This window comes from Sphaerodactylus townsendi, linkage group LG08 (assembly GCF_021028975.2).
Source record: "Sphaerodactylus townsendi isolate TG3544 linkage group LG08, MPM_Stown_v2.3, whole genome shotgun sequence".
NCBI lineage: Eukaryota > Metazoa > Chordata > Lepidosauria > Squamata > Sphaerodactylidae > Sphaerodactylus > Sphaerodactylus townsendi.
In genome coordinates, this window is record NC_059432.1 from 68,636,146 (window position 1) to 68,662,147 (window position 26,002).

General features: G+C 42.0%; 1 protein-coding gene across 1 annotated transcript; it reads left to right on the top strand.

Moving 5' to 3' along the window:
- LOC125438209 (allantoinase, mitochondrial-like) lies at nucleotides 1-25,427 on the top strand. The gene is made up of 12 exons (XM_048506475.1): nucleotides 1-150; nucleotides 3,593-3,750; nucleotides 9,170-9,321; nucleotides 11,752-11,866; nucleotides 15,092-15,238; nucleotides 15,695-15,740; nucleotides 16,885-16,978; nucleotides 17,955-18,141; nucleotides 19,171-19,309; nucleotides 20,851-21,023; nucleotides 22,453-22,485; nucleotides 24,837-25,427. Exons 1-12 carry the CDS (start codon nucleotides 120-122, stop codon nucleotides 24,996-24,998), a joined length of 1,437 nt encoding a protein of 478 aa, XP_048362432.1. The 5' UTR covers nucleotides 1-119; the 3' UTR covers nucleotides 24,999-25,427.
- Nucleotides 25,428-26,002: the final 575 nt, after the last annotated feature.

Here is a 26,002-nt window from a genome sequence, read left to right on the forward strand (position 1 = left end):
TCTGAGCCTAGACCAGACCTTCAGCAACCCACTGGATGCTCAAGAAAGGGAGAGAGACCTGAACCATTGAGTGGCAAGCAGCAATACCCAAGAGATTTGATCTCCATCTCTAGCCTAACATGTCTAAGAAAAGCAATATCACAACAACAGGTGAGTGAGGGGCTACTGAGCAGACAGAACATAGTGTAACCTGGTTTAGGGATTTTGGGCTGAAATGACCAACCTGGGAAAAGTAGAATGAACTGTCCTAGCACATGCCAATAGATGTTCTGTGTTGTGGTCAAATTGCTATTATAATAGTGACATTAATATGCATTGTGCAGCAAATTGAGGTAATTTCTCATCAATCTAAAATATAATGAAAGAGGGAAGAGAAGAAAGAAGAAAATGAGGCGATTTCAGATAGGTAGCTGTGTTACTCATGTCCTGTAACTTCTTTTTACTGCTTTGGCTAAATTCTTGACTACTGTAATAATTCATGTGCTCTTGTCAATCAGCGGTGATTATCTAAGGGGGCAAGAGGGGCAGACAAGCCATATGCCATTTGCGAGGGATGCATTTTGGCCACCCTCTCCCCCCACCCTGTTTGGAGTGAGTCTTGCAGGCAAAGTGGAGCCAGGTGAACACAGTGCAGTGGGCCAGTAAGTGGCAGGGCCATGATGCAATGTGACGCCACAAGGGGACACCCAGAGAGCCTGGCGTAGAAGACAGGTGCTGCACCCTATCTCAGCCCACTATGCACTCTGGGTGCCTACCTGCAGCCAGAGCCTTGACCGCACAGCCTGCTTTACCCACCATGGTGCTGGCTGAGGGCAGCCCTCCTGGTGAATGGTGCACTCCAGGAGCCTTCCTGCCCAGAGGCAATCTATCCTGACCCACCGACTTTCTTTGGAGTGTGGCTGTGTCAGGGTATCCACAAAGGCATCTCCCCACTCTTCCCTGGGGTGACCAGCAGGAGGGGATGAAGGGGTGCTATTGGAATGCCCGGCTTGGGGATCCCAATTCATGCATGTCTGGAAATTGCCTGCAAAATGGTAGTGATGGAATGGCAGCCAATCCCAGCACTACCACTGGGCTCCTGTTTGGACCTCTCTCATCGACTGGCAATGGCCGGTCCAGCTGGGGCACTGAAGATGGGGGCACAGTATCAGTCCTACCATGGCTCCCAAGTTAGGATCACTCCCAGGTGGTCCAACTTTCCAGAACTGGTGTCTTGCTTCCTAGATGCACACGTGACTGGCAGCAACCCTCCATGCATTTAAAGTAGGTTAATTTTTTTCTGGGGGGGCAGCAGTTCAGCTGGGTGCAGTGGGGCGGTGCCTGGGATAAGCCCCAGGTACACCACTGATCAAGGAGGCCCTATTCCAGCCATAATCATTTTAACACTAACAATGATCAGTTTTATAATCAATGATCTAGATTTAATCTCCCCGAACAGGTAACTGGCACTATCAGTACTGACAGCATTAACCATCTATTTACCTTTATGTTCTTTATCTCAACACTATGAGCCAAGTTATGCATATGTATTCAGAATTAGTATCTTTATTATTGTCATATTATTGTCATTGTCATATTGTCATAAACCAGCATGAAGTAAATATAGTACACACAATTAAAGGAAAGCAAAAGGCTTAAAGATAAAAATGAATAGGCACAAAAGGACAATGAAATTGACAGATAAAGTATTGTAAATATAACAATCAAATCAATTTTATGGCACAGGGCACTCTACAGCATATTTCAACTGCTGCTGCACAAAATCTAGAAACATATGTTGTATCAGAAATGGTATCTGTGAGCAGCATAGAAGTATAAAATTGTCCTTTGTGTCCTGGTAATCTACATAGCAGCAGCAAAATAAGGCTAGCACATACATTTTTATAGTATTGACACTGGAGAAACACATGTTCTATAATTTCTATGTGTTCAGACAAGGACACACAAATTGAAGCTTGCTGGGTGAACTTGGGCCTGTCTCAACTTAAGCTGTCAAACAGGGTGATGTAAGGATAAGATGGAAGAGAACATTGTAAGCCATTTGGGAGAAAGGCAGGGTATAGATGAAGTAAACAAACAAAGGACATGTAGTGCCTGGCTGTGTTCCAGTCTTGATCCCAAAGGGGATCTATACCTGGAAACTTTGTACACAGATTTGCTTTGTTGGATCAAGGCAAGGGAGCATTAAATAAAACTGCACATCTGGTTTGGGTAAATCTATAATCATGGAATAAGTAAAAGAATAAATTGTCTCCTAGTAAATATACTCTGCCTAGTAAACATGGTGATGGGATGTCTCCCAGTGGGTCAATAATGACCCAATACTTGCACAGGGGTCTACCTTTTCCTTTAATATAACTCATTACACCTGTTAACATATCCTTGTATGTTAATAACAATTAGAAATTGTATCTAATGGGGAGAATATAATTGAAGCTAGGTGTAAAAATTATAAATATATATATAAATTATTTTTAAGTCAAATTTGACAAGGAAAGAAGGAAAAATATTTAGGCGTTTCTGAGAATTGCTGACATGCACAGAAGTCAGCCTGCTGTTTCACTTTCCTTTATTAAAAAATTATGGTTTAGTAGGAAAAAGGCATATTTTCAGCCTAACCTACCTCACAGGGTTTGTGAGGATAAAATTGAGGACAGGAGAACATTATAAGCAGCTTTGGATCCCAACTGTGAAGAAAGGTGGGTTATAAATGGATGAATATTCATATGTTTCTAAGCCAAACATAACCTGAAGCTAATTTATATCTTTGGGACCACACCTGTTTTTCATTGAATTAAAATGTTGCTATCAATAAAACCCTTAAAGTCCACAATTAATTCCTACAAAGAGTATTACCTAAACTAATATCTAACATGCAATGAATTCCAGACCAGTTCAGCTGAGCAGTTTCAATAACTGACTCCTATAGCCCCTTTTAGATATACATTCCCACATCATGGGCCTTTCCCCACTTTTGTCCTTCCCCTCTATGCTGCGCGCTGCTCTCAGCGCGCAGCATCCCAGGCGCGCGCCCGGCCGTCCCCACGACCCCGGGCTCTGCGCGGGGCCATCAAAAGGCGCCATTGAGAAGAGCACCTGGGATGCTGCGTGCTGAGGGGCACGACACCAGCAGCTTCGGGGCGGCTGCGCTGTCGCCGCCCCTCTCAGTGGGGAGTGCCGAGGGACCCCGCGCTACTCTCCTCCAGTAGCGCGGGGCTTAAGGGAAGTGGGGAAAGGCCCCATGTCAACTAAATCAGCATTAGACACTTCGCATTTCTAACAGTTTGGCCTCTTTTACCTCTTAATTTTATGTCGCTATCTTGGTGAGTCCCAGCACGGTATCCAACCCAAAAATCTAAAAGGAAATGAAAAGTTAATTGGCAAAGATGGAACTTCATGGTTCAAAACGTTAAAATAAACTTCTAATCTGAATAGTCTTCCTAAGATTCTTCTATAAAGGGAAAGTCAGTCACAAAAATATTATATAGGCAGTGTGAACATATGTGTATTATGTGTGTGATAGCAAGAATAAAATTTGGAATAGATGTAGTCTTTTAAACTGAATTCTGTCTCTTTATTAATTTTAATAAAGGGCCACCCACAGTCGATGTGGGGTCAGAGGTTGTGGCTGTGAGGAGTAACAAGGTGGTGCTGGGTGCTACCATCAGTCCAGCAGAGATTGTCATCTCTAATGGCAAGATAGTTGATATTCTACCAAAGCGAAATTGGCTCCGACCTAGTGGAGAGAAGGCAAGTATGAGCAAATATGGAAGAAAATAGATTATAAGAAATGTGGGAATTCTACAGTTTGGTACAAAACAAAATTGTGAAAGTGTGTTTAGCCAGAGTGAATGAAATCCATGGGATGTGGGTTGTAGACAACATACAACAATATAGCCTCATTTACCTCAATGACTTTATAGCAGTAAAACTGACTGATGAATTGAAAGGTAAAATAATAACATATCTGTATAAAATGCTATTGTTATACAAAATATTCAGATATTAACAGATGTTAATTTCCATTTTCAATATATTTTGAACCATAAGGTTCAACATTGGAAAGTAGTGACATTCTGCAATACTTTTCAGAATTTTATACAGTGAGATGTTGCATTGTTATTCTATTCTGATAGAAAATACTGAGCCAGCTTGTATTCCTTGCCTGAACAGAGTTCCTGACTAATAGCTACTGCCCCACAAAGCATTATTACAGGTATCTCCCCAGGGTTGGAACCATCACCACAGGGAGCAAAGATCTTTGCCATGTTCTTTCAGTCCCCTTTAGAGGAAGGGCTGTGGCTCACTGGCAGAGCATGTTCTTTACTTGCAGAAGGTTCCAAAATCAACTGCAGGCATCTAAAAGGATCATGTAGCAGGTAATGTGGAAAATGTCCACGAGAGCTGTTGTCAGTCAGAGGCAAAACTAACTTTGAGAGACCAAGGATCTGACTCGGTTTAAAGCAGCTTGATATGTTCATGGTTATCCCAATGAAGATGATTCTTGGGGAAGGGGTCACAGGACCCACATGGACTAATAATCTATCTATATAAAAAGCTAACAGTGACTTTGTTACTCATGCCCTAATGCGGAAACGGCTGGACAGATCGCCCCCAAATTTTCACATGACGTTCCTCCCTGTTGCGGGCCGGTAATCAGACCTTCAAATCACTGAAAGTCCATACCTGAGTCTTTTTCCTGGCGCACCAGGCCATGAAGCTGGCTGTGTTTAACTGTCACCCTATATGCCATTAAAGGTATTGTATTTGTATTTGTTGTAAACTGTCACCCTTAGAATGTTCGTGCAGCATGTCTGTGGCCTGAGGGCTTAGTATGCCCTTAGAATGTTCGCACAGATGGCCAGAGATGAGCATTAAAAACAGTAAATAGGTAATACTGTTAGGTAATACTAGTGGAAGGGAAACACATACACACTTTGCCATGTGAGACTTCAGGTGGGGCTCCCCCCCCTCACATGCAGGTAACTTTCATTCTCTGTGCCTCACCCACTGCTACCACACAACACACATACTCTCATACACATCCAGTTCATCCTCACACACCTCACTCTGCTCTCCCTCACATCCAACATCCACTTACCCACTTCCTCACCCATATTCGCCACATCTCTCTCTTACTAAAAGCGAGCTGGAGTTTGCCTTTTTCTTCTAAGAAAATCCGCAGGGTAGGGGCAAACCAACACTACTGGCCCTGCTTCTTTTGCACGTGGCCTTTTAAGAACCCAGAGAGCTGGCCTTGATCTGAGCGCCTCACCACCATGCCTCTGCTGCCTGACTGGGATAGCCTCCTTGCCCCAGTTCTGCCTTACCCAAGCCAGGACTATGCATGTCAACCAGCCTCATGGGCAGCGGGATTCACACTCTGGACAGTTCCGTTGTGGAATGGAAAGGGTTACCTTAAAAAAACAAGACACCACCATATAACAATGTGAATTGAAAAGGGAAAGAGGGATTCCATTTGACCACCCCAAAAGGCTATGCTGGGGATCATTGGACCTGCATGGACATCTGTGTGGGTTGCGGACTGTGATGAGAAGGACAATTGCCACAGCAACGCGTGGCCGGGGCCCTGCTAGTCTGGGATAAATTATGTACTAAGGCAAAATCACCCCCTTTCCTTCTTCAGCAAGTGCAGCTCTGCAGAAGGAAGAGGGCAGTTTAACCATGTTCCCTCTCCTCAGTTAATAATCATGTACCCTGGTTATTAGCCAATTAACTTGTAGTTTTTTAAATCATTTTTAATTTTTCCACAAAAAATTACAGAAAAGGAAAAAAGATTTTGAACAGAAAAGTAAAGGTAAGCAATAATAACGTTACATGGATCTGCATTGATAGTTTTTTAAGTTTCTTGGTCATTTTTACTGAGAATCTTTTTTTCCTCCATGCAGCAGATACGGTAAAAAAGAAATCTTAAAAAGAAACCAGAAAAGGGGGGTGGGGCATCAGGAAAAAAGAAATCAGTAGAAAGAGGAGGTGGTGGAGGAGGCAGCTTCTAAAAGCCTAAGGTCTAGCACACACTTACTGATCCTGGATGTTTTCAGAACTAGTAAGTCTATTAACAAAACCCAACGAATTCACCTGTTGAATTGAAGGTCCCCAGAACTCCTTGAGAGGCTGCTCTTATGTTGGCAAATTTCCCCATTTAGTAGTGTGTCAGGGAACACCAAAGCACTCAAACCAGCTGAAGCACCATTCCTCTGGAAGTCTGCCAATGTGGGTTCTGTGACCCTTGGAATTGATTTTCTTTAGGTTGAAATGGACAACTGGAAGGTGAAGAAGATGCCAAAAAATACAGAATCTACCTTCCACTGATGGATCACTGGATCCATCCCCACATTTACCACAAAACATCATTCTTCCCACACAATACAGTTACCACTAGCACAAGAAGATGCAACCAGACACCAAACGTATTTACCAAAAAGAAAGCTAAAGCAGCTCCAGAGCATACTATTTGGAGAGGCAGCTGGTAGAAGGGAACGACGTCTAGTACCAAACACTGCATTGCTGGGAGCTGATTATCTACTCAGTTACACAGATTTTATGTTGTCATAACTCTTTTGACTTTCGTTAGAACTGAGAGAAAATAATGCCAGTGAGAAGCAATGAACCAATTTATAGGGCCGAGATGAGGTGCTTTGTTTTTAGCCATTTACTTCTCAGGGCTGAACTTTCAGTTGCCTGGCCAGTGACCTTTTATCACAGGATTCTTTTGATCACTATGTCATCAATACAGCTTGGATAATCATTGATTTATTCTGTTTACAAATTGTCCACAAGCAGCCCATGAGTTTCTCTCACTGCTGAGTTCACAGGGTAGATTTGTGGAGTTGCTGTTACACTTTCCTACAGAATGCAGTTCATATGTGTGAACCATTAGTGCAAAACACAACCTTATAGCACACTGAATGGGTATTACAATATGAGCATACAGCTCTGCATAGTTATTGAATTACTGATATGGTGGCACAGATCTTTTTTTTTTCAGATTTAAACTAAAAAACCTGTTTATATACTTCCATAAAACAGTCCTGGTTTGCAAACTAATATAGCTAAGTAATTGAGATCATATACTAGATCTACAAGAAATAGATAAACCTCACAGTTAAGCCCTAGGTTTCACCTAGCAAGTGTTCATTCTGGCTGCATCTGCTCCCCTGCTGACAGCTCAGAGCCTGAACTAATTTTCTATTTATATGATAATTAACCTCATTACTAATTTAATGCCATTGTTAATTTTTTTGCTAGTTAACCATACCACTTTGGTTCAGTGGAATATTTTTCAGAACTGTTCTGGATAAATCCCTCCTCATTGTTTCATTATACTGCAGAAGAAGAAGATCCACGCTCAATAGGTTCTCTTTCCAGCTAGCCTTGCCCAGAGAAGAATGAAGTTGATACACTTTCCTAGTGACTTTGCAGTACGACCGTTACTCTGCTTTATCCCGGTGGGGTGATCTTATGTCTGCCTGAAAAGTGTCAGAATGATATCTCACCACACTGCAAATATGATCCTAATGCACCTGATGAAGTAAAACTGATGTAGGGGTGAGCCCGCTAACCCAGCAGAACCGTAGAGAGAGCGCTTGGAATGCCGGTGCCGGCTACGGCCTTCTGGGCGCACACGCTCCCCCAACCCCCGCTCCCCCGTGAGTCACGGGTCATGAACTGCCTGACTCGCGGTCACCAGGTGTCCCATACAAAGGGACAAAGGGGCTCTTGCCCTCAGGTGCGGATTAGACCCAGACGCGGATGCTTCCTCCCGCACGTAGCAGCCCGATGAGATCATGCATCACATGATGGTCTCCCGCTCTCCCGACCTCCCGACCTCTCCCGCCTGCCCGACCCCTTTACACGCCCCCAGTGAAACCCTAATAAAAGGTGCGAGGGGCGAGCACACGGCAGAGTTGCCAGGATCACGGGATCCCGCGCTTCCTGCTACTGGCTCTCTCCACCAGATGAAATCTCCGCGTCTCGTCTCTTCCTTGGGGCCTCGTGGGCAAGACTACAACTACCAATTATCATGTCTAATAAATTATCATGCCTTAATACTCTTTGGATATATCTAGACTACAGCAGTAAATTAGCCGTGACAGCATTGTACACAGGGCAGGAGATTAAGAAAACACAACACAATCAGTTTTCAAAAACACAGATATTACCAAATATTAACAAAACTTTAGCATTCCCTAGGTTTTCAGTGTTAATCATCTTAAAATATTGCTTAACATAACCAATAAGAAACAATAATTCTTAAGATACTGGGTGGGTGTTTGAACTCTGTGTACACTTCCTAGGGATAACAGTAAAATAGTCTGTTGACAAATGCAAGCCCTCCCACAAAGAAGTAGGAAACCGTTCCTGGTGTTCTGGGAAATACAGCAGATCTCTTGAGTCTTGTGATCAGCTGCTGTGATCAATTGCAATTCTCAATGATCAAATAAATTGTGAAAAATGGTTAGAAACTGTAACAAATATGAGCCACCATCTGCCATAGCAGGGGATTATTCCCTTCATTATATACTGGACTATTGCTAGTGTTCTTCCTAGTTTCCGGCCCTTTAAAATGTTGTGCCATCATTCTTTCAGGCTTTCTATGGCAACTCTCAAAAGCCACATTCTTAAACTGTGCTTTGAATTAAAATCCAGAATTCTAACAAGCCTGTACAGAACACAGATATTTTCTGGGCAATGCACAACCTGTGATTGTTCAGTATTGAAGACCTTTTTGGCATGCTCCGTAGTTATCTTTGAGGAGTGATGAGCCCACTGTGAATCAACGTGTCCCCTTTTTTGGCCAAGCTCCTAGTTTCCTGCAGAAGCTGGTTGTGCAGAATGATAACTGACTGGCCCTTGTGGATAAAGGCACTTCCCATATCATCTGCCAAGCGCAAAATCTAAAGTTCATTTTTTAAAGTTGCGACTTTGAAGGCAACAGGTAACTGTTTAACCAAATGAACATGTCAGACACCTTTAAGCCAAAAGTTTGTCCGAAGCATTGGGGTGGGGGTAGCAAAAAACCTGCACTGTACTTGCAGAAATATGTCATTACAGGAGGAAAAGCACAATTTACCCTTCAGCAGAGAAACTGGCACCGGCTTGTGTACAGCTATATGTACTTGCAATCTCATGACCTCTTCTCTTACAGGTGCTAGATGTTGGAGACCTTGTGGTCATGCCAGGGATTATAGACCCTCATGTGCACATATGTGAACCTGGACACTTGGCTTGTGAAGGATTTACATCAGTGACTAAGGCTGCAGCTGCAGGAGGCATCACCACCATTGTTGACATGCCACTGTACGGTACCGGAAGGGTGGGATGGGGGGAAGATGGCTATTCCAGACTCAGGACTCAGGTGCACTGCACATAGGAGCAATCCTGAGTGCTGTGCAGTCCACACAGTCAACATAAGAAAGCAATCAATGTTGGCATGGGACTGCTTTTCACCACATTATCCCTCCTTTTTTTTCTATGAGGACCAATCATTTGTCTATTAAGAACACAGAAACTCAATCATTTGTCTATTAAGATGTGTCCCTAAAGTGGCAAACTTGGAGACCCCCCTCCCCGCAGCTCGTTTTTAAGTGAAAGATCACAGACCTTTTGTTTTGGCCAATTAGTGTTGCTTCATGCATCTGTACCCTTTCTTTCTGTACCCATTTTCAAAGATTTCTGGCAGAAGTTGCTTAAGAGAGTGCTAGAGAGGTACCATATAACAATGTCCTAATACAAGATCACCTTATTTTAGAGAGGGTCAGAAAAAACACTTTAAAACCCTGAGGTCTGGTTCCCCAAACCCCAGCCTTGGTAGCTGAAGAGTGGCAAAAACCTTGTGTGTAATCAGCCTCAGTTTCTTGATTCAAGGCCTGTATTTATAGGAAAAACTGATCTGTGCAAGTCTTAAATGCCATATGTGGTCTTTTAATGCCACCTGCTGGTCACATTTACACACTGTAGGTTACCTTCTGTGAGCAGTGGAATTATTCAATTCAATTCCATAACAAAGTTAGCGTTGCCAGCTCTGGGTTGGTAAATTTCTGGACATTTTGGGATGGAGCCTCAGCCTGGGAAGGGTGGTTGGGAAAGGGAGGAAGTTCAGAGGATTACAAAGCAGTCCTTTCCTTCAGGGAAACTGATCTCTGTAATCTGGAGCTCTATGTGCCACCTAAAGGTCTGCAACCCTGACTTCAAAATCCATATTTTTTCTTTTGATTCTCCTCCACACCATACATATAATTTTATTATGTAATCAATTAACCTCTCCCGCCTCCTGCCCCCGTCAGCTATTTGCACCTGGTTCACATTTATTAATTTTAGTTTATAAAATTTCTGTCCTGCCTTTCTGTTATTAAAAATAACAAATTAGGCAGCTTACAAAAGGATAAAAACAAGTGAGTACAACATCAGAACAATAACTTTTAATAAGTAACAACATTAAAATGCAGATTAAAACCAGAAAATAATGCCAGGTACTTTTGAAACCAAACAGCCATGTACGTAGGGAAACTTATGGTCCCTTAAGTGGTAAACGAACATTTAAATCTGAGGGTCTAAATACATTTATCAGCAAAAATTCAAATAAGTGATGATTCTGAGAAAAGGAAAACACAAGCTTCAGGAGTTATTACACTAAACAGCAAATTTCAATTAAGGAATGATTTCTACTGGAACTAAAATGGGGGGCAGGCAGTTTTTGAAAGGAAAAGGCAGAAGAAAATAAAGATGGGTCTGTTTATTTGTTTAAGTATATATATCTTGTCTTATTTTAGACCCAAGGTGGCCTACAGAGCAACAAGTTTCAAGTTTGCAAAATATAAGAGTCCATTAACAATAAAAAAGAGAACAATGCACAGATTAAAATATACATCCGGATCTGCTCAGACAGTTCACTCTTCCCCAAGTTCCCTGTGAAACAGAACTATCTTGGATGCCTTCCTTAATCTGATGATGCATATTATTTTCATTTAATCTTTACTGGGTTTTTTTAGCCCTCTGATGCAATATGAACTGTGGTCAAGAAATTATTTTATGATTTAGACATTTTCAAATAACTTTTCAAGACATATAAACGACAGTTGTGAAAATCAGGGGGAAGGGCATTGAAAAATGGAAACCTGAATATAAGTTATCCAGACGCATTGGTCTCAATCCAATGCAAGGCTTTGTCACATATTTTTCTACCTGCAAGTAAAAAAGAAATGATTCCACAGATGCTGTTTGCTTGGATTAAATTATATTTGGCTTATTTGGTGGTGCGGTTTGAGTTCAGACAATTCTGTTAGTTTGTCTATTTGAATGCCATGGATGGTGAAACTGAAGAAGCAATTAAAGGTAAGGACACCTTAACAGAATTTCCATTGCAAAGCTGATGAGAATTTTTTGTTTGAATAGTGGACTCTGACAACAGCATAAACAAAATGTCAGAAAGCTAGAAACCATTATAGGATTCAGCATTTATATCTCCTATACAAAATGGAAGGGGTTCCTTTTCTTTAGTTTGTGCAAATTTAGGCCAGGCGGACATCAGATTTGGTTCCTAAATTTCAGTTAATGTATTAATGTATTCAGTTAATGTATTCAGTTAATTTATCAATTCGACAAACTAACAGATGTGTTACAGGCTGCATTTAAGTGTGGCAGCTATGTTGGATCAGAAATTAAATGGGACTCACATCTGAATAGCTGTCTGGTTAACACCTGTTTCGCTTTCATCTCTCTATCACTCAGATATAGTTGTCCTCCAACCACAACTTTGGCTGGCTTGGACAGCAAGCTGCTGGCTGCCAAGGGGCAGTGCCATATTAATGTTGCTTTTTGGGGTGGCATCATTCCTGGAAATCAGGTTTGTATCCAGTTAGTAACACAACTGTATCCACTTCCTTGTGTTTACCTATTTGGGGAAAAGGCCATGAATGCAAAGGGAACAGGGAGCACTCCAGACCTGAAATGTTCCTATAATTAACAAAACAGTGAGCGAAAACATGTTCTTCCCTACACCAGTGGATTTAGGCTGCTTTCCCTATAGCTGTGATATGCACACAGATGCATTCTGTGAAAAAGTATGTGTTTTGTAATGTGAGACTATATACCACAGTATATTTGCTTTTGCTTGGCAACATGTGTGAGTGAACCAAAATAGACTAAGTTAGATGGGTCATATGAGTCACCCAGCAGCTGCTGCACAAGTTGGCTGGGCCTTGGTGGAGAGGCAGGAGAGGCATTGGCCCACTGGGACTTTTCCTGGTGGCACAATGGCCAATCCACCCTTGGATGGATCCAAAGGAGGATTTCTGCAGAAGGTAGGGATTTCTGTTTGCAGAGAGTAACTTGCCTCACCACTTCCACTGCATCCCCAAACGTCCTCTGAAATATTAGAGAACTTCAGGAGCACATAAGGGAGGTCTGCAGCAGGAGAAAGGTATTGTTTAAAGTCCACTCCCTTCCACCCACAGAAATCATCTGTGGGATCCAAGCCAATGCTTTGGCATTCGCTCATACAAAATCCCAAGAGAAGCACCATTGAATCTTAGCCAACCCTTCAATCTTATAGCCAACTGGGAGGTAATATGCCAGAAATTTCCTTGGATCCTGAGATTCCTATAATTTTACCAAAAGTTGCAATCTAAACTCAGCCCTTGAAATATACTTATGTCTTATGCTATCTAGTCATTAAAGCCCTGAGTGTTTAGTATATTTCCTTAGATGGATTATCCCAGGGGAAGTGCATGCAATCAAAAGAACCACTGGTTTGAAGGAGGTGTACATGTTTTAAAGTAGCTATTGTGTATAAGAACAGCAAAATCACAGAGACACTTCTAAACTTAATTAAGAACTATTGATTTACAAAAAAAACCTATCTGGAAGACTAAAGGCAAAAAACCCCAATTTCTTGTTTTTCTTTTGAACCTAGCTCATAGGCTTCCCACATTTGAGCTGGGGCGGGGTATTCCCCCCCACCCCAGATGTTAAAATAAAGAAAAGCGGGGTTGATGGCTAACTTCTCAACATGCAATTGGAGATGATGTCAGTGCATCAATAGGGGCACTCCAGTGTTCAGGTGAAAATAAACCAAATGGTTTTACTCAAATTCTAGACCATCCCCAGCAACACACTTATGTAACTTCTGGACACATGGGAAGTAACATCAGAGTATTGCCAGTGAAGTCATTATATCATCAGCAAGAGCCCACGCAGCCTTCATGATTTGCCAGCTGGTTGCCAGTCTTGCACTGGAGGCCTAATAGCTCATTCTGTATCCTTGAGGCCCCTTCCACATAGCACAGGCAGAGCAGGTTGCAGTCAAGATAAAGACAGCTGTGAATCACCCACCGGCTGCGGTTGCCTCTGGGGGTGGGATGGGTGGAGCCAAGGTGACCGCTTCCGCGTAACTGAGGGCGGAAGCGAAGCCCGGGCCATGTTGGGCAAGGTCTGACGTCACCAGGGGGGAGGGCGGATTGACCCTTTAAAGGGGAAGCCCTCCCTTGTTCTGGCCATGTGCTTCGGCCAGCCAGCGATTTGCCCACCCACCTCTCCCTGGGTTTGTCCGGTTGTTGCATTTTTCTGTCATAGCTGTTTGGCTGTGGCGCTTGGGTAATGATCTGGAAGTGCCAGTGGCGGCAAGAGGCAACTGCCCTGCCGAACCGGCAAATGGGGATCACCTCTTGCCAGGAGCGTATGCCCGGCAGAGCCCTTCAGCGGAGCGAAGTCCAATACAGGGCATCCACCCATTGGAGCTTCGCTATGAAACAGACAGGCCGATCAAGACCCATGCTACGCCTCACACTTCTGTTTTTGGTTGGCTAATAAAATGGCTATGGCCAAATGTTTATCCCAGCAAAGTGTCCAGTGTGGTTCTTGGAGAGGATTCACCCTGGTGGTTCCCACCCTCAGAAGGCAAAGTAACCCACGCTCCTGCTTATTCATTTGCCCGCCTCCATGCAGGCAGCAAACAGAGCCTGCTGAGACAATGCAGATTGCTGTCATATCTTTGCACGGAGGCGTGTATTTTTTTTTACCCACCTCTCTCAGCTCTGTAGCTACATGGGCAGGAAGGCATGGACCCCTGCAGCCATGCTGACACGTCCCTGTGTGGCTATGCAGCTGCAAGGCGGGACCTTTAAAAACAGAGGGAAGCTTAAAGCACTTCCCAGCTGCTTAAAGCACTTCCCAGCCAGCTGTTCGCTTGTGAGTGGCTGCAGTCCACATTAAAACAAAAGAATTGCAGATAGCGCAATTCTTGAATAGCCCATTTTGGGGGAGATAACCAGAGGTGGGATCCAACCAGTTCTCACCACTTCTCTAGAAGTGGTTACTAATTTTTTCTGAGTGCCGAGAAGGGGTTACTAAAGCAACCTCCCTGCCCAATAGGGACTGGAGGTGTGCGTGTGCGGCGGCGCCACTGTTTGAATCCCACCACCATCGGAACCTGTTATTAAAAATTTTGGATCCCACCACTGGAGATAACTCAGGGTAGCCTTGCTTTAGGGGCGGGAGCTGTGCAAAGTTCCCCCCTAGGATGGGTTTTTTCCCAATCACAGCCCGTTTATGGGCCCGTGTGGAAGGGGCCTTAGAAAAGTTGAGCAAACTGGATCCAGAACAAAGCATTGTCTATCTTGCTGATTCAGTAGTGCTACAAAACTACTATAAAGCACAGTTCTAGGAAATGCAGGAACATATTACCAGATTCACAGATCTACTCAAAATTCTTCTCAAGACTATTCAATGGCTTACTTGCAGAAAATGGTTTTAGGGCTGCATTTAAAAGGTGGGTATTTTTTCTGCCTATGGTGAAGAAGCATTCCAGTATATTCCAAGTATCTGGGCTTATGGTGTCTGTTCCTCTTCCAACATAAATCCTGTTTGTTTTGTTGTGCCCTTCATTGGTACCATTATTTAGCTGAATTTCCAGAAACATGAGGGAGGGCTACTTCTTCTGGTACTTGTACACTCATAATTGATTTGTTCTAATTGTGGCTGGATGTCTGCAGCAATTTTACGATAAGAGCTTAGCATACTTCATGGCCGCTCACCTCATGCTGCCTGGGACTGTGTGTTTATTCTGTGTTAGGCCGAGCTCCTGCCAATGCTGAAAGCTGGTGTCCCTGGATTCCTGTGCTTCCTCATGGCCACTGGTGTGGAGGATTTTTCCTATGTATGTCTGCAGGACTTACATGTGGCAATGCAAGAACTGCAAAACACAGACTGTGTTCTCCTGGTAAGGGTTTGTAGCTTTTGGGTCTCTATTCTAGCCCAGTTCCTGGAGTGTCTTCACAGCTCCAACTATTTCCTCATTTAATTCATAGTTGTGAGTGACCACAACAAAGAAAAGAACTGAAATGCAACAATCGGCTAAGGCTTAGGACATTGCTATTAACTGAATTATTCAACAAAGTGTTTGGATTCTAGGAAATAGCTTGTCTGTCACATTTCTAGAACATGTCTAAGCCCTACAAAAGCAAAGAGTTGTTATGACTGCTGTCACATCACATGGGTAGTTTGAGATTTTTGCTTAGAACTTCCTTCCATTGTTTTATTTTAAATTCTCACGTGACAATGTACCTTGTCACAAATTTGACCATGGGCAAAAATAAGAGCTGCTGTATTGTTATCTTTCCCACAGTATGTTCAGAAAGCTTCATATTAATTATTGTACTGGGAAATTTTTCCCCAGTTCCATGCTGAACAGGAGCCAAACAAGTGGACACCTGTACTAGAGGGTATGTATAATGATAATTCTGACCTGTATTTTTTCTCTTATTTCAGTAGAAAGTTAGTTACTTTATATACCTGGCGTATAAGACTGCTTTTGAACCCTGGGAAATCATCTGTAAAGTCTGGGGTCGTCTTATACGCCGGGTACTCTTATATGGTGAGTATATCCCAAACTCTATATTTTAACTGGAAAAGTGGGGGGGGGGGGTCGTCTTATACACCCAGTCGTCTTATACGCCGGTATAAACGGGTAACTCTTTTCAATAAAAAGTCCTTAAAGCAGTTTACAACAGTATTTTACTCTGTTACTATACTATTAAAATACAATAAAATAAAAAGCCATTACAATAAAGTGTCAGTTAAAAACAGTAAAATCACTAAAATAGAAAATAAATAAATAAATATAAGATAGAATAAAACACAATATTTCAATAATGCTACTTCACCTACCCCTCTATTTCTTTTACCTCTAACTCAATCCTGTCTGGAAAACACAGATCTTAAACCCATCTGGAAGACCTTTTGGGGAATAGCCCTTCCTGGATTCCTGCCACTCAAACCTCTGCTACTTTCTGGGGTGAAACTCCCTGAGCCAACCTAACATCTCAGGTATTCTGGGTTTTAAAATACGTATGGAAAACAGATCTGAAGCCAGACTGGATGATATAACACTGGCTTATATGCTTATTCCAGTGAGTACCTGAAAGGACCTAATAAATACAATAATGGAAGAAAACATTAAAGTGAACAACAATGCTAGGTTAATAACAGAGGAGGCCATAACCCCCAGCAGTAAACAGTCAGGAAAAATACCTGAGATACTGGCAATGGCCTCTTTCTTTGTTATAGAATGAAGAACTGGGCTGCACCAGAAATGAACTGGAAATGAAGTTGGGGGTGCCTGTTTCCAAGGAAATTAATTTGGTGCACATAAATGCTTGGAGTAACTTTTCTTAATCCATCCAGGGCCTTTTCAAAGATCTCTGTTTTTGGAATTCCTAGACTGCAACCAGCATTCCTGCTAATCTTTTGTATGGCAAATAACAGATTTTTCGCTACAGGTTTATTTATTTATTTATTTGATTTCTTATACCGCCCACCCACAAATGGCTCTGGGAGGTGTGTTTACTTTTCTCCCTACCTACACAGATGCCACAGAGTACAGCACATTCTTGGATACACACCCTGATACTATGGAAGTGGAAGCCACCCTCACCATTGCTGAACTCTGTCTCCAGTACAAGTGAGAAAATGACCTTCTTATCAGTTTGACTTTTTCTCTTTTTTCCTAGAGTTTGGTTTGGGTGTGTGAAATGCCTGTGGAGTTAACTAATGGCAAGATGTAGGAACCATCGCAGAACTGTGCCTGATGGTCAACAATATCTAGGATGCAGAAGCATGAAAAATAATTAAATGCTTATCACTGGTGTTACTAGGAAGGATCAGCATGTCACACTTGTACATGACTCAATGGGCCTAAAAATTCTGAGTTACCGAATTAGAACTAGGAAACCATGAAGAATCTAAAATTAATTATAGAGGGTGTTCCCTAACCAGTTTTAAGAAAGAAAACTGGGGAAAGTGTGCTAAGTTCATGATTCCAATAACACTTAGAATATTGTTTCAAGAAGCTTATGACTAAGCAATGATGCCAAGGTTTTCTGCCTCATTAAAAGTGTCAATACCTGTCTATGAAATACATTAAGCTATATCCTGATTACAAAATATCAGTTGTTTACAAATATTCTAAGTTTCCACATTCCTGTTTTGTTATCTGGCAAGTTTTTTGTCTGAAACCTCCCTGCAACTTTTTCATTCTTCTAAAAGAGACAAATAAAATAGTTTGCAGATTACATTTAATTAAGCCTCTCTTGTGCCATATTCTAATATACATATGTATAGAAAAAAATTTTTTGGTAAATTACCCCAACCCCTTAAATGTTGGTCAGAAAAACAAGAAACAAGTCAGAAGTCCCTGGAGTGATAAAGATGGTTGCTGAAGGAAAAAATTAATAAAACTAGAGGAGATACCTGTGTACCTATTTATTGACAATGTTTAATCAAATCAGTTAACGCTTTGACACCATGCTTTAAAACCAAAATGTTGTACTCACTTCAGAACCTCTACACTTGCACCAGGAACCACAGACTAAAAGAGATCAGCCAGACTGAGAGATGTATCAGTGAAACTTAAACATATTCTGCTTTCAACCTGACAGGGTGCCATGCCACATCATTCACCTGTCTTCTGCTCAAGCCTTGCCCATTATCAAGGATGCTCGTCAAAGAGGAGCACCAATCACTGTAGAAACCACCCACCACTACCTCAACCTGTCATCTGAATGCATTCCTCCAGGGGGCACATACTACAAATGCTGCCCTCCTATCAGGGAGAAGAGTAACCAGGTGAGGAGTGTCCATGAAATACATGGAAATGAGGGAAATAAAATGTATAGGAAAGTATGAAGGACACACACTAACAATGTTAATTAAAAGAGGAGAGGGTGTGTGCCTAAGAAGACCATGTGTGCCTATGAAGACCAGAAGAATCAACATGCTTATAGTCTTCCTATCTACCTGTAGATGCATAGCATTCAATAAAGCAGTTTCTTTTCCATGCCCATTTGATTTTGCCTTGACAAGCCAAAGTGAGACAGCCATTATAGGCAACTCTGCTGTTGTCATTGTAGTTTAGATCAGGTGTCCCCAACTTTTTCTGGTGACTGCCAGGTGTTTTCAGGAAGTGGTCAGGGCCAGGTATGGCCTTTGCCCAGCAAGGCTTCTGATGGACTGTTGGAGCTTTGAATGGCTGTTCAGATTTTTAAAATGTTACTTTGGCATTAGCTGCCACCACAACTCAAAGATCTACTTGGTATTTCTGAAGTTAAGCTGTGGCAATGTAGTTAGCTCCACCTCCTGTGGCAGTCATTTTGTTTCTGTGGCAGTCATTTTGTTACTGTAACCACCATGTCAGAATTCCACATGTGTGCTCACAGGCTCAAAACGGTTGGGGACCCCATCTTCGATTCTACTCTGGAGGGTTTTCATTAGTGTAAGGTAAAACCTAGTGCGCTCTGACCTGAATAGCACAGGCTAGTTTGATCTCATCAGAATGCAGAAGCTAAGCAGGGTTGACTCTGGCAAGCATTTGGATGAGAATAGCAGGCTCTTGATGTGGTGGCAGGAAATGGCAAATCATTGAATGCCTCTTACAGTAAAAATCCCATCAGGGGTCACTGTAAGTCAAATGTGACTTGATGGCCCTCCCCCCTGCTGAGTTAACTCTCTGTTAGCTGGAATATCAGTGAGTGTGTTTCCCATGTGTATGTGTACTGGCACAGTCAGAGCTCTGTGACTTCATTTTGTTTTCAAAGAAAGAAAGGTGAAAATGTTTCCTTGAATTCCTTATCTGCTGTGGTTCTTTTGTGTCTTCAGGAGCAGCTGTGGTCAGCTTTGCAGGAAGGGGAAATAGACATGGTTGTCTCAGCCCACACTCCATGTTCCCCAGAGACAAAAGATGTGAGCAGTGGCGATTTCTTCAAAGCCCAAGAAGGGATTGCTTCACTACAGTTTGGTAAAATATTTATGAGCAACATAATTCTTGGTATTTGCAAGTGTCCGTCACAATCCAGTTACTAAAGGGTTAACTGTTTGTATGTAAACCAATTGCTGAGGTCACTGTTTTATGACCTGCCCTATTGATTAGCTGTTGGTCAGTGAATCACCCTTGCACATAGACCAGAAGTTGTAAAGTTATCTGAGTTTCTTCACTAGAGTCTGAATACGAGGAGATGACAACATGGTCAGTTAGAATTAGGAAAGATGTAGTCTTAACTGTATATTTTCTACTGTGAATATGTAATAGAGAAGTATAGCTTGTTATTGTTTTATCCCATGTAACCTTCCCTAAGCTAGTAAAGTATTTTTATACAAAAGCAACTCAAGCACCCCCTCCTATCTTTATTTTCCACTACACATCTCTGCTACTTAAGAATCTCTTTGAATATATATTTTAAACCCTACAATAATTCATTGGAATATGCTGCTGTTTGGTTTTCCCCATTCTACGAAGAGATGCTGGTAAAACGTGAAGACCCTTTCTCACAGCCAAAGAATATCTGACATTCAGTAGTCCCACATTTCTTTACCATAGCTGGTCAATGCTCCTATTCAAAGCTTTCAACCCCTTAAAGTACAAATATATGTTAGTTCGGGGTTTTTTGCTGTGTGAAATTTTGAAATTAACAAATGTACTTGTTTTTAGGTGAAGAACAGATGTGTCACCATCGGAGAGGCATTCATTTCCTTCCTGTACTATCTGTAGTTCTTCTAAGTAATGTATTAAACATAGGCCTGTTCTACACAGGCCATAAAGACTGGCGTGGGGCCAGTAAAAACGCCGTTGTGGGGGAGGACTTCTCACAGCTGCTGCAGCTGGAGGAAAGCCACAATAGCCCACCTCCCCCACAACAGTGTTTTTCTGACTCGCTCAACAGACAAGTCTTTTGAAAAATGGCGGCATCCACCCGGTGCTGAGTGAACGGCACTGGGTGGATGCTGCCATTTTCCCCGCACCACTTTAGTTCTCATCTTACCTCCTTTCAGCTGTCGTTCCTCTGCAGAGGCCAGTGGACACATCTCCTGGCCTCCGACCCGGGAGGCGTCACTGTGACCATGGGGGCAAGTCCCCACAGCTCTGCAGAGTGACGGCAACTGAGAGGAGGTAAGATGGGATAAAGCGGCAGGGTCCTTGTGAAGGCCGCAGGGGCACCAGCACTGTTTGCACCACATCAAGTATGGCTCCTAGTTAAAATCTGCAGATCAATATGGCTCTTACAGAATCATATGTACCCTGATTGGACATCTGGTTTCCATAGAACATATGTCTATCAGTCCTTCAGTTCCTCATGTGTATCTTACCCATACAGAGTCAGAATCAGGTTATTATTAAAATGAAGTGGCCTTTATATCCTATCATCTCATAGCAATTGATCCTGTATCTATAGACTTTTAGTAAATTGTCTGACTGAGGAATTCTGAGTGACAAGTGATTTTTCTCTGATAATGAACCAGAACAATATTTTCTTCTCCAAATGTTTACTGGAAACCACACAGGTCTCCCTCTCTTCTGGACTTCTGCCAAACTCAGAGGGTTTTCTTTACATGATCTAGTGCAACTGCTGTGCAAAAATCCCGCTGTTCTGAGCAGACTGGAAGACCGTAAAGGGTCACTTGCCCCAGGAATGGATGCAGATTTAGCAATTTGGAACCCAGACAAGGAGTTTGAGGTAACAGTTGAAGCAGACCAGGGTCAATTTTTTTTATATTGTGAACTGTTTAGGGGGTCTGGTTCAGAATGAAAAGTGGGATATAAAATTAATCAGTAAATTTTAAAACACACATTGTGTTGTTATTATGGAAAAGAAGGCAATTTCATAAAGCTAGGTTGGGAATAATCTGTGCCAGAGCCACTTATTTCTGGAAGTTTTTACTAAAGGACACCACACTGTTGAGCCTAGTATTTTCTCCTTGTTTTGATGGGATTTATCTGCAGATTATAGAAGCAAGCATTGTAAGTATGTTAGCTGCAGGATCAATTTCTTTTAATTTTGTGATCTCTCAACATGTATTTCATATCCCAAGGTATGATTGAAAGGTGCATATAGTGGTAATCTTGTTGAAGCTAAGCAGGATTGAATCTGGTCAGTGCTTAGTGGAGAAATTAAGTATACTGTCTTGAGTCTCAGGATGCAAGGAAGGTAGAATATCATAAATACCAGATAGCATCAGGAAAGTTCCTGCTTATTTATTAATTTGATTTCTCTGTTACTTTTCTATACTTAAGGATCCACAAGAAGGCTCACCAATAATTTTAAAAAATGAAATTTAAAATATGTAAAACCATTGGATTTTAAAATGTCATTGCAAACTAAAGGGGACACTAATAAAGTGAACATGGCCGAGCAATAGGGTTGCCATCTCCAAATTAGGCAATACCAGGGGGAGGATAGGGTTTGGGAAGCAAGGGCCCCAGCAGGGTATAAATTCCATAGAGTCCATCTTCCAGAAGCAGCCATTTTTTCCAGGAAACCAGACTCTGTAATCTGCAGATCAATTGTACTTCTCGGAAATCTCCAGGCCCTACCATGAAGTTGGCAACCTTATGAAGCAGTCAGTCAACTGAAAGATATTGCACATTTCTTCAGGGGAGGGGAAAGGTCCTTCCATGATTCCAATCTTACCTCAGATGAAGCAGGTTCTGACAAGAAGACCTAGGGATGACAGCCTCCAGGTGGGTCATACGGATCTCCTGGAACTACAATTCATTTCCAGACTGCAGCTATCAATTCCCCTGGAGAAAATGGCTGCTTTGGAGGGTGGCCTCTATAGCATTTAACCTCATTGAGGTCTCTGTCATCTCCAGTCTCCACCCCCAAATCTTCAGAAATTTCTCAACCTGGAGCTGGTAACCCTACCTCCCCATCCCTCACCGGTGGCCAGAAGGGGCAACCCAAGGAAAGGCCCATTCACTGATCTCAGCTGCTAAAGGTTGAAATGGTAGAAATTAATCCTTCAGGATTGGTGTACCGAAAGTGCATAGAGCATTAAAGATCAAAATTAAGAGATTACCATTCTGTTTTGACACAGCAAAAGGCATCAGGTCTGAGGAAATATTCTCTCTAATTTGACAAATAACTATTCTCTCTTTTTTCTTAGGTGACTAAAGATATCATTCATCATAGGCATAAGGTACAGAATAATATTGTCCCCCTGCCCCAACTGCTTAATTTACTGCATTTCAGTGACCAACAGGAGAATGAGTTTTTAACTCAGCATGATGTTACTTCTGGATTTTTCCCAAAAGTGGAAAGCATGCCTCTCTAGGAATTGCTGGAAACTCTGTGGGTTTACCATATGGAGTTTTTAAATGCTTCATTGAGGAGTGTGGTCACTACTGCATTTTCCATCACACTTGGGTTGCTAACCTCCATGTGGGACCTGGAGATCTCTCAAAATTACAACTGATTTTCAGACTGCAGAGATCAGTTTCCCTGTAGAAAATGGCTGGTTTGGAGGGTGGAACATATGCCGTTATGCCCTGTGGAAGTCCCAAATCCCACCCTCCCCAGGCTCTACTCTCAAATCTCAAGGAAATTCCTAGCCCAGAGTTGGTAACCCACCCATCACTGACAGCTGCCCCTCCATGTCTTTCCTGACCAACACCAGTATCCTGATAGTTTCCAAGCCAGGTCTGGCTCTCTAATTGGAACCTAACTCCTCTTCCATTTTGCAAGTCGCAGACCATGTTACACTGAACACACATACATCCTGCATGGATGTGACTACATCTGTTTAAAAGAACAAATGTGCATCCACTTTGCAGTTAAAACTAAGGACACACATCTGGATAAATATGAGGTTTTTATCCCATGTTCAATACATGCATTGAATGTAATATGAAAATTACTCAACACACTTTTTTTTTAAAAAAAGTATACACTATATACGAATTGCATATTTAGAGTCAACCTCTGAATATCAGTGCCCAGAAGTAGCATCAGGAAAAGGCCATGCCCTGTATGCCATTTTGGCCTTCCTGAGTAACTGGTTGACCACTGTGTGAGACAGGATCCTGGACTAGTTGGACCACTGACCTGACTCAGCAGAGCTCTTCTTTTGTTCTTATTGTACATGTGTTCACTGTAACGTGTGAACAGGGCTGCAGTTGCACTTATAGAAGGATGTTACAAGGAGAGAATTTCTGTTAATTCTCCTTGTTCACTTCTGACTGTATATTGTACCTCATGCTGTCCCAGAAGATTCATTGACTCCAGGATAGTGTTTTGGGGAACATGATGATGCCGTGAGAATGGGAAGGGGACATTCCTACTCTTTGACCTTTGCTGCACTTGGGGTTCTTAAGATCCAACTCATTAGGTTTATTTTAAAGCAAGTCATGTTTAGCAAATGTTCTGCATCTTTTTTGCAACAATCACTGCTTTTCATCTTATTTCATTTTGTACTGATGCCGTTACTTTTTGCTTTTTTGTTCATTCCAATGACATCTGAAACAATTGTTTTCCTCTATTCAGGAAAACTCACTGTTCATTGCTTTTTCAATTATTTTTCAAGATCATAACTGCGCAAATATGATCCTAAAAAGGAAACCAGTAATCAAAACCTCCCTTATGTTGGAAAATTAATTCACGAATTGCACTCCTGTGACAGAAAACAATGAATTAAGCAGTAGGTGCTTTAACATGGGGGGGAGGACATTTGAAAGGATAATAATAGTCCAGATTTTTCAGAATCAATAGACAATAAGGCAGCATTGCAATAGGCCTCAAATGCAGACAAGAAATGCTTGAGGTCCAGTTGTGTTAAGGATAAAACCACAGCATCACTGACAAAAAGAAGTAGTGAGATTAATTATAGGGACCAAGTTTTGGAAAGTAGCCATTGGCCAGCCTCAGAACAGGCACCTGATCATTCATGAATAAACTAAAAAGCAAGAGAGCCAAGGTGCAGCTGTTTAACCCTTAAGACAATATTTTTAGGGCTGAAGCCCTTTATTTAGCAAGCAAAAAGGAAAGATGGGATCAGTATTTCAATCTACTCTTAATCTTTTTACCTCTCCCATTGCTATTTTTTTTCTGCACAGTTTGATTCTCCCACTTCCCACCACCCGTTTTGGCCAATGGTGGCAATTCCATCTGAACATAGATAAGCATGGAAATCAGAAGACAGAATTATTCATCCATGCAGGAGATGAAGTGGATCAGGCGCTTGTCTTTGCAAAGGCGTAGGGGAAGAAATGACTGAATTTGGGGATGTACAGAGAACATGGGGACTTCTCACCTGCAGTTGAAGTCTCAAGGAATTGTAGTCATCTTAGGGGGAAGTCTCTTTCAAATTCATGTTGTTTTCACCTGTTTTATGCATTCACCCAAATAGAGATCTGCCATCACAGATATGCTTGTGGGTAGGGGAAGGTAACTCTAATACCTGTCATCTTAGATTATGGATCTTAAATAGCCAACCCATAGTCCAGAGTTCTGGCTTTTACATTCTTATTATCTTTACTTCCTTTATCACTCTAGCTGACACCGTACTTGGGCTTCCAGCTTCGTGGTGAGGTCTTTGCAACTCTTGTGAATGGCAGGCTGGCTTACCTAAATGGGAAATTTGCACCCAAACCACAAGGAGACCTGCTTGGAACGCTAAGAAAAATGCCAACTCAAGTAGCTTCTCCTTATTACTAGTGGGTGAAAAAGTGAGAGCAGTAAGTACCTAAAGACTAAAGAAAAATGCAGGCTTCAGGACGACATGGAGTGGCAAAGAATGACAAGGAACATAAAAAAATCCATCCTATAACCCAAACTGCGGTTGGCTCATAATGAGGACAGCTACAGAGAACTCAGATATTGCAACAGCTGATATATAAATAAATGAGTCTACAGTGTTAACTGATGTGTCAGTTATATACAAAAATGGAACCAACATTCGGTTAAAAATTCTTCTTTCTTAATCTCCAGTAAGATAAATAAAGGTACTCAAAACCAGTGGAGAACCCTGCCCTGAAATATATTGAGTGTTTTTTTTCTTTTGTTGCTGCTTAATCTCAAAGAATTTCTTATGCACATTATCAAATCTAGCATATCCCAATTATTTCAGTGAGCAGGATAGTAATTGTCCTTGGGATGCAGTCGCTTGTCACTAAAAGCTGTCTATTGATTATGATCATTTAAAACTAGGTTTGATGAAAAAAGGATGTTTGGAAAATATATTTGAACTAAGCTCCTTAAGAGTTTTGTACTTTTTATTTATTGGAGGAGTTCTTAATTTTGCCTTTTCTCTGACAGTGCCTAAGACAATGTAAACCACCTTGCAGGCAAAATAAATCAGCTGTGGTCTGGTGTCAGTGGGAAAGGCAATTCGTATTTTAAATAAATATTATAATAAAATAAATAGTCTTGCCTCTGCCAGCTAAGCAGCTCTGAATCATATTGCTTTGACTTGAAAATCCCTGGGTACAGAGATTTGCTGTCAAAATGCAAGGATGTCACTGATTCGCTGTAACATACATCCTGCCAGACCATTTAGAGAGCAGTGCTGGTAGCTGGCAGGGGACCCTGCAGATAAACACTAATGAAAAACGAGAAGACTTACAGCCCAATCCAGGATTTGCTGTCCCTGAGGCACTTACTCCAACAGAAGGGCAAATCCTCTGGTGTCCGGCTGCTGCAGGGCCTTGGAATGCCTGACT